Below are 8,964 nucleotides of genomic sequence, written 5' to 3' on the forward strand. Positions count from 1 at the left end.
ACTTTACAGCTGTATTTTGTTATCTGTGGACAGATGGAATGCTCAGCTCATTCACAGTAAGGAGGGAGAAACAAGATTATGCCCAGGAAAGCCCAAAGTCCACAATTTCCACAAGGAATGTCATCCCTTGGCTCCCGTGGCCGAACACACTCGTGGGGCGAGTGCTGTGGGATTGAACTCCCACCTTCTCCCACCTCCCAGCTGGGACAGAAACAACTGAAATTCCGTGTGTTGAGGACTCCTTTGGAATAGCTGAGCCTGTGGCTGAGTGTTCCCGAGGTGCTCTCAGGGGAGAGAGGCTGAACTGAGAGGAATTCTCCCTGTTCCCCACAGCGTCAGCAGGTTGAGTCACTCCAGGACGTGGCCATGTTTTCCACCCCCAGGAAGTGAGGGAGAGTTGGATCCCACGGCCATGGCAGCAGATGAGAGGGATTACAACCTGACAGAGGAGCAGAAGGCTGTCAAGGCCAAATACCCTCCACTCTGTAAGAAATATGAATGTGAGTATTTACAATAATAAAAACTCGCTGCATATTTTGTATGTTTTATTATATATTTTATAAGTTTTGTATTTTATAATTTTATTACACATTTTATATATTTTATCTATCAGTTTATATATTTTATCTATTAGATATATTTTACATATTTTCAAAATAATTATATATATTTAAAATAATGACTTCCTGATCCAGTGTGTGTGTGTCACTGCAATCATGAGGGCACAGAAAATAGCAGGACACAGAGAGAAAGATCCCCAATTTCCTTTGTCACAGACAAATGCTTTTCTTGCTTTGGGTGCTAAAAAAATCATGGTAAAAATAAATTACTAAAGTGTCACCTTGAAAACTTTCCCTGGGTGTCATTGCCTCCAAAAAGCCCTTGACATGACTTATAGGGGATTTTTCTTTAGGGGAAAAAAAAGCCTAGCTTTCTCTTAGGACAAAGATTAGACTGAAACCTTCAGTCCTGGAAGCTCATGTGTGGCAGATCTGGCTGTCACACAAGTGCCAAGGTTGTCCTGTGTCCCTTTGCTTGCTGATTCTTTTAATAAAACAAACAAAAACCCCTAAAGAACTGTATCAAACATTTATCTCAGACCTGATCTCAGTAGTTGCAAATGTTCCTTCATAAATCCACCAGACACAAACCCAAGAATTCCAAGCCATTTCTTAGCAAGGCAGGACATTTTTCTACCTCTCTCATACAGGAAGAGACATTTAAGAGTGTGTTGGTCTTCTCTGTGGTGTTTTTACTCCTACATACTCTACTTAAAGATCATTATCTCTCCTTTCCCCACCCCTGGAATGGCTTCTAAGAGGATGTCAAGTGAGTGGGTGGCAGCCCAAGGGCCAACTTCAGGCAGGAGACCATTCCCTGTGTGTTTTCCATGTCTGTCTGGAGGGACTGTGCCTATTCCTCTGGTAGAATTTATATTTTTAGGAGGTGTTCAGATCTTTCTTTGATAGCAGAGCAGAGATACTGTGACATACTACAGTAGTCACACAGTTTCCATAACTGGGAGAGGTTTTATCTTTCTTTTTACATGCACTGGAATTTGTTTGCTTTAGAGACTGTTGTTGAGAATCCATTAACAGTGTGTGAACTCTCTGAACAGCATCAGGACAATCTTTTAGCTGAAGTGATCGTGGTGTGGCATTTATTTTGCATCCCAAATTAGTTCTGTTTCTGCCAAAATTTTGGGGTCATTTTGCATTTCTCTCATTCCTCTGAATAAATATAAATGTAAATCTCAATACATGGTAATCATGCTTTATTAGTAAAGTTTGCTTTCTGTTTTATACTACCCACTATGTTTTAAATTCTTCTCTTTGCCTAATGGGTGTTTTTGGGTGTGGACAGGTGTATTTCCTCACTGAGCTGGAAATATTTGCAAATCTCATCCTCTGCATGAATAATTCTCAGTCCTGCAGACTTCAGCATAAACTCTTTAGTCCTGGTTAAAGTTTCCTTTTTATTGCAGTTAACTTGTAGAAGCCTGTTGGGTTACAACAGCTAAACCCTGCACACAGAGCTGGACACAGAGGGCACTCACACAATCACATTAAACAGGGTTTTTTTTGTGCTTGGCAGAAATAATCCAAAATTCCCCCTGTGCTGAATTTCTCTAATATACTGCAGAGTTAGATTTGTCATGTCTGAGGATAAGTGCAAAAAGTTCTTGTTAGAGAATCAGATATCGACGTTATATTTTATATAATCCCTGTTTTTTAAATAATTTTGGTGGCATCATGGCTTTTCTCTTTTTCCTTCCCCTCAGATCTGGATCACACAGCAGATGTGCAGTAAGTGTTGGGCAGCTGGGATTTCTCACTGTGATAAACTCATTATTTCTTGCACTGCTGTAAGTCTGGAGTAACTGCCAAAGACTGGTTGTAGATGTAACACCTGGTGGAACTATGAAATGTCACTCACTGGGTGTTTTGGGGGTAAATTTTGCCTCTGCTTTTGGGAGAACACAGAATCATGTTCAGTTCCTTTTCTAATATTCCAGCAGTGCTTCTGACCAAGCCTCTGTGTTATTTGGAAATGTCTTTTGAAATCTCGTTTTCACCTCTTTTAAACCAAATTTCTTCTGCCCAGTTTGCTTGTGCAGCCATCAGTTAGCCATATCAAGGAAGAATTTCCTTGGTGGCTGTAAAACATTTATTTTCCATATTCTAAGAAGCTCTTCTCACAAACCCTTCTCTTTCTGGAAAGCAAGTTGGTTTTTTTTTGTTTGTTTGTTCATTCAGCTCCTCTGCATGAATTCTCCCATTCTCATTGTTCTGGTTGCTCCCCTGCAGGTTGCTTTGGGGTTATTTCTCTTTGTCCCATGTCCTTTTAGGCTCCATGCCTGGGGAGACACGTTGGAAGAGGCATTTGAGCAGTGTGTCATGGCCATGTTTGGCTACATGACAGACACAGAGACCGTGGAACCCGTGGATACAGTAGAGGTGGAGGCAGAAGGTGAGGCTGTGTTGGCTTTTCATGGGGGGAGTTATGAAACCTGAGGGGAAAAAGGTACCAAAAATCTGAATCTTTGCATGAGGTGGCACTGCACTTAATTAAAATATAATTAAACATCACTAATTTTAGTCTTCTAATAAGCTGAACATCTGATGGATGTCCTCTTAAAAAGTGTTTGGATGTTCTTGCTGAGGCAACAACTGACATCTCTGCTTCAACCACGCAGGGCACGACTTGTTGTCTCTCCTCTTCCACCTCCTGGATGAGTGGCTGTATAAATTCAGTGCTAATGAGTTCTTTGTACCCAGGGTAAGTGTCCTGGTTTGATCCTTTTCCATCTGTAGGACAAGGTTGTTCCCTGATAATACCAGCTCTGAAAGAAATGGTGTTTTAGGAAAAAAAAAAAGGAACATGACAAATATAAGGCCAGGCTGGACAGGGCTTGGAGCAACCTGGGCTAGTGGAAGGTGTCCCTGCCCAAGGCAGGGGGTGGGACTGGATGAGCTTTAAGGTCCCTTCCAACCCAAACTGCTCCACAATTCTCTATTTCAGCACAACATGTGGGGAATTGGAACTCCCAGGGCAGAAAAACTCGAGAAATCATTAAGCTTTGTTACCACAAACACCAATTATTAGCTGCTGTTACACCTTCTGCTGCCTTGGTGTTCCAAGTAGCAGTGTATGTCAGGTTCTCTGGTTTTACATTCCACCTAAACAGTGAAATATGAGCCTTACAAGTGGGGCTTGCTGACATTTTCTGCCTGAAGGTGGGAGATGTGACTGAAATATTTCTCCTCTCCCTTTTTCTGCAGGAGGTGAAAGTGCTTCACATCGACCGAATGCACTTCAAAATAAGATCAATTGGGTGAGCTTAAACCATCATCTAAAAAGTGGAGGATGGACTTTTTTTCTTTTTTTTTTCCTGCTTTTGAGGCTCTAAATGAAAATCTCACTGCTCTATACCCATCAGTGAAACTAATTATCGCATTTGGTAAACACTACCAAAGTTCCAACCTCCCTTCTTTTTGCTTTTAAAGGTGGGGAGAAGAATTCTCTTTAGGCAAACACCCACAGGTATGCAGTGGTTCCTCTGTCCATCTTTTCCATTTAGGAGGGGGAGGTGTGGTGTCTTTTAAATCAGAATCCTCCAAGGATCCAAGTACAAACATGACTGGGTGGAATCACAGGCGCTAAACTTTTGTTGTTTGGTTTTTTTTGTGAATGTGTTCCTTAAACTGTTGACCTGAGCCTGACTTCTCCTCAGCACTAGCAAAACTCAACAGTTGGCTTTGCTTTTGTGATGCTGATAACACAGAAAACCAACCATTATTCAGAATGTGCACGTGGGTTTGGGTTTCACACTATTGGCACAGCCTTTGGCTTAGTCAGTTTTTGCTTCTTTCTTCTTTTTTCCCCCCTAAAGAACTGCCAGAAGCAAATCCTGATCTCCTGCCAGCTCTTTAGCTGTGTCAGTTTTAGCACAGCACGTGGGGATGGTCTGTCAGAGGCAAGAGGAGGGATTTGTGGCATTAAGAGGCAGTAAAATAAGAGAAGAGCTCCTTTTTTTTTTTAACAGCATGGCATTTTTCTTACTAGTCAGTTTTTTGGGGGAGAAGATCTATGAAACTGGATAGCATTTGAGGGAAGTGGTAAGAACTGTGTGTTAGGAACTGTGACAAAGGAGATCATTTAGAAAATCCCTGGGTTTGTGTCTCTTTTCCAGGGCACAGAGGTCAAAGCCATCACTTACTCAGCGATGCAGATCTGTGAGGATGAAAAGCCAGAAGTCTTTGTCATCATTGATATTTAAAGCAAGAAAAGTGTGGCCAAGTGGATATTACGGGCTGGCAAAAGTCCCCTAAAACTGTAATCCCCGTGAAAGTAACCAAGGAATTGGGCAGTTAAAATCATAAATTGAAGGCAGTAACTGCAGGGAATGTCAGCCAGTGTTTTCATGTGAAGATGGTGAGACAGAAAATAAAAAGAACTAGTTGGGATTTTGGGGGATGTTGAGAAGAAGAGATCTGTAGGAGTTGGAAATCTCCCAGGAATGCTGGTAGTCAGCTTTTAAGGCTGGTACATATGTATGAAATACAGAAATTAGTGGAGGTCCTAACTAAAATGCTGCCTTTTTGTAGGGTGGCAGGAGAAAATGTTCATCTACGTGATGTCCTTTGCAGATTTCACTGTTCTAATTCTGAGCTGACATCCCTCCTTCATCTTATACAAATCCCAAATAGCTGCAGTGGCTCAGATTTAATGTGGAAAAAAATCTGACTGTTGAAAAGACACCTAAAAAAAAAAATTAAACCAATTAAAAAAACCAAACCACCACACCTTTAAAAGTACTCAAAACCAAAAGTCGTGCCAGCAGGTGGTGCTGAATTGCTGTAAATAAATCTCCACCTGAAATCCTAAAGCATGTGACCACGTGCCTGGAATCCTCATATCACCTCTGATCCCCCTGAAAAGTTGGCAGCTCTGCCAGGAGCTGCACCAGGTTGGAAAGGGGTGGCCCAGGCTCTCTGCAGCTTCACTCCCAACTGTGTCTTGTAAAAAAGGATTCTCTTTATAAAAGCAGATGGTTTGGATCACCCTTTAGAAAGGACAAGGAAGACAGTCCTTTAATGTCAAAGGATTATGGGCTTCACTGAATCCAGATTAATCAAGGATAATGGAAAGTGTGTTTTGTCTTAAATCACAGGTTGGCAAAGGTGTGTTACCTGCCATTGCTATTTAAATGCTGGGAGCACAGCCCTGACCTGTTATTGTGAATGCCTCACGTGCCTCAGCTCTGGAGGTAATGTCTTCCCTTGCAAAGTCAGCTTAAATAGATCTGGTTTTATTTCCATATAAAGACTGAGGGATAAAAACCCCTCTTGTTTTTTAAGCCTGCCGAAATAAAACTCGGACTGAAAGGATCCGTGGATTTGTGTGTGATTTCTGGCCAGCCAGTCCAGACACTTGTACTTTGCTCCCTGCTGAGGTGAGTGGACTCTTTTCTGAGGGCATCAGTGGGGCTGTGGGGAGGTGGGTGAGGGGCTGAGGGCAGCGCTGGGGCAGCCTTGCCTTTTGTCCAGCTCTCTAAAAGGCGAGGAAAAAAATGAACAGAGTTAAATTTTAACTTTGGAGACCAATGCTGAGATGCCCCGTGTGTCTCTGGCTGCAGCAAGTGAAGTGCTCTGCTTTTTCAAGTGCTGGCAGGAACTTGCTAGAAAAACATTTGGAATGAACTAAGTAAGTGTTACTCATCTGTTTCTTTTTCAGTATTTATTAAGTGCTTGCTGCAAAACAGGCCTCAAATCCGCCCTGTTCCATTTGCAGGGGCAGGTTTTAGCTCACAGTGTTGTTCTCCTTGGCTGCAGCCTCTCACCGAGCTGGGGACCCACTGAGACAATTAACTGGGTAATTAAAAAACATGCTCAGACTGCAAACCCTTCTAGGGGTACCAAAGGATGCTGTTCATGGAGGAAGGTTAGATGAGTTTAAGGGCAGAGTGGTGAAGTACTTGGAAAAGACCTGCATTGGTGGTTCCTAAAGGTACAAATCCCAAGGCAAGGAAAACCCTTAAACTGAAAAAGGCTGGAGTTTGGGAGAGTTGGGGAATTGTTATGCAGGCTCACCCCATTCTCCTGGTTTAATGGCAACTCTTGGAGAACCTGGATGTGAATCAATAGGCCTGTTCTCAGATTCCCTGCAGGGAATTTTCACTTGCTTGGCAGTAACCTCAGGCTACAGATGCTGCTACCAGGAAAGGAAAACACGGCACCAGGCGAGACATGAGACCAAACAGTGGCTCTTTATCAACAGTACCCACTGGGAGTGCCATTCTCTGCTCCCAGGCAGAATGTTTGTACTGTACACTCCCCCTGAGATGTATTTTTTCTAATCATTTCACCTCTGAGCATTTTCAGTTTCTCTACCAAGTGCAGGTTCTCTGATCCAAATGACTGGGGGGGAAAAAACACCGTTGGTAAAAAAGCTGAGGAGGCTCCAGAATTACAAAGGTTGCTTTGCCTCTGAGGGATTTTGTCCTTAGAAACAAATGTTTTTTATGCTGTCAAGCATCCTAAATTTGTATGAGCAGGAAAACCTTTCTTGAAATAGCTCCGTGATCTAAGCCACAACTGTCCCACTGAAATTAAACTTGGCATCTTTATTCCTAGAATAAGATAGAACAGGAGTTTAAGGAAATCTTGCACCAGTCCTGAAAAAAAAAAATAATTAAGGAAAAAACCTGACAAGGTACTTCCAGTGATTGCACTTTTATTTCCTTGGAACCACGTTGGTGTATCTTTCTATAAAATTCACAGTACAAAAGAGGCAAAGTCATACTACCCAAGTGCACTACATATGCTCTGGTCACTACTCTACTCTGGCTGTGGGAATTCTTTAATCATGCTTTTCTCAACTCTAAGAAGCAGTTAAGTTCACTCAAAAAAAAAAAAAACCAACAAAAAAACCCCAAAAAACCAAAGATCTGGTCAATAAGTTCTTCAGCAGGAAGAATTCCACTTGTTTCCTTTGCTCCTTTCTTAGGAAGTTTTTGAAGTGTATGTACAATTTAATTACAATGCCAGTAAGACTTTCTCAAAGCAAGTTTGCAGTCTTTGCTTTGTAAAAAATCTGTATCATACAGAACCTCTGTAGAACTGTAGGTTGGTTCCCACTTTCACTGTGAGCAGGAGCTCAGGGCAAGTCCTTGATGAAATATAAACCAATTCTTCTAAATAGTTTTCCAGATAATAAGTGAGGAGATGAACTGTGATGATCCTTCTGGGTCCCTTCCAACTCAGGATATCTTATGATTCTCAGTACTTTCTGGATGATATTTAGAAGCAGTTACACTGTTCCATGTCTGCAAGTACAAAACAACTTTGTTTTAGCCCAAATTTTGCTTCTCAAAATAGAATTTCAGCAACACTTCATTTCAATTCAAGTAGCAAACCAGCATTTAGTTGGTAGGACACGAGCAATTTAACCTCAAATACAACAAGTAACAAGTACACAAATATCTACCTAAGATTTGGTTTCACCTTTTCCTCTACCTCATCTGGAACATCATCATTAGTGTGTCGGACAACCAAATTATAGGGCTCCTCCTCCGCTGTCTCTTCATCTGATTTCTGCTCCTCCTCCTCCTCCTCCTCCTCCAGAGCCCATTTGGGGCGTTTGTTCCCCGCGGAGGAGGAGACAAGGGAATGTCCTGCATCGAAATCCTCGGGGGTGCTGCTGTCGAAACTGGCTTCTGCCAAGCACTTGTGGCACAGTCTGTAGCGCCGCGTCCCTTGCTGGACCACGCAGCCCGTCAGCTCCGTGACTTGGCGCTTGCACTTCCTGCAGATCAGTTTGCCCGCCTGGTGGATCTGGAGAGGGATCCGGAAAAAAAAAAAAGGACATTTTAACAAAATTTTAAACACGATCTGCCAAGTTAAATGATGAATAATTAAGGTGGACGACGCGCAGGTTCGAGGAAGCTTTCGGGGTGCCGGCGCTGGAAAGGCCCGGACGGCTCGTACCGGCGGCCCCTCCGTGGGTTTATCTCCTGGGATGTGTCCCAGCGGGAAGGCCGGACCGTACCGTTTGGAAGTGGTTGCGCAGGTGCTCCAGGCGGGTGAACCTCTTCCCGCAGGCCTCGCAGGGGTACGGCCGCTCCCCGGTGTGGCACCGCAGGTGCCGCTTCAGGTCCGCGCGGCGCTTGACGGTGTGAGTGCAGAACGGGCACTTGAACCTCATGCGGGGCAGGTCACCTGCCAGGAGGGGCACAGGGGAGGGCTGTCAGCTCGGAAAGGGGCAGTTCCTGCTCCGGCAGCAAATAGGGAAAACCCCCAAATATTTTATATAAACGTATTATGTGTTGTCAGAGTCATTAACTCGGTTGGTTGGTTGGAACTATTAGCAGTGCTAATAGTGCCAAGGCTGTGGGTTTGATCCCCACATGGACCACTGATGATCCTTGTGGGTCCCTTCCCACTCAGAATATTATGTGACATT

The 8,964-nt window shown here is 43.3% G+C and overlaps 2 protein-coding genes across 6 annotated transcripts in view; one reads left to right on the forward strand and one right to left on the reverse strand.

Moving 5' to 3' along the window:
* Positions 1-311: 311 nt before the first annotated feature.
* ZBTB8OS (zinc finger and BTB domain containing 8 opposite strand) lies at positions 312-5,854 on the forward strand. 4 transcript variants are annotated; one of them, XR_003916158.1, is made up of 8 exons: positions 312-500; positions 2,282-2,306; positions 2,849-2,970; positions 3,197-3,279; positions 3,783-3,835; positions 4,008-4,044; positions 4,694-4,836; positions 5,675-5,854. XR_003916158.1 is itself a non-coding variant. In XM_029963113.1 (8 exons), the coding sequence occupies exons 1-7, from the start codon at positions 413-415 to the stop codon at positions 4,778-4,780; spliced, it is 495 nt and encodes a 164-aa protein (XP_029818973.1). In that variant the 5' UTR covers positions 312-412; the 3' UTR covers positions 4,781-4,790; positions 5,675-5,854. The 4 variants fall into 4 exon arrangements, 3 of the variants coding, with proteins under 3 accessions (XP_029818973.1, XP_029818972.1, XP_029818974.1); XM_029963113.1 differs by having other exon boundaries at positions 4,694-4,790; XM_029963112.1 differs by lacking the exon at positions 5,675-5,854 and having other exon boundaries at positions 4,694-5,275.
* A 1,365-nt stretch (positions 5,855-7,219) lies between these two features.
* Positions 7,220-8,964, reverse strand: part of LOC103754779 (zinc finger and BTB domain-containing protein 8A) — a 4,189-nt gene continuing 2,444 nt past the window's right edge. The window contains exons 2-4 of one of the 2 annotated variants that reach the window (XM_029963111.1): positions 8,551-8,720; positions 8,019-8,336; positions 7,220-7,828 (exon numbers count right to left, since the gene is read on the reverse strand). In XM_029963111.1, coding sequence (XP_029818971.1) covers positions 7,763-7,828; positions 8,019-8,336; positions 8,551-8,720 — 554 coding nt within the window. In that variant the 3' untranslated portion in view covers positions 7,220-7,762. Of the gene's footprint in view, positions 7,829-7,989; positions 8,337-8,550; positions 8,721-8,964 lie in introns of both variants that reach the window. The other variant, XM_018081324.2, reaches the window with a different exon arrangement.

Source organism: Manacus vitellinus, unplaced genomic scaffold, assembly GCF_001715985.3.
Source record: "Manacus vitellinus isolate BGI_N305 unplaced genomic scaffold, ASM171598v3 scaffold_52_pilon, whole genome shotgun sequence".
NCBI lineage: Eukaryota > Metazoa > Chordata > Aves > Passeriformes > Pipridae > Manacus > Manacus vitellinus.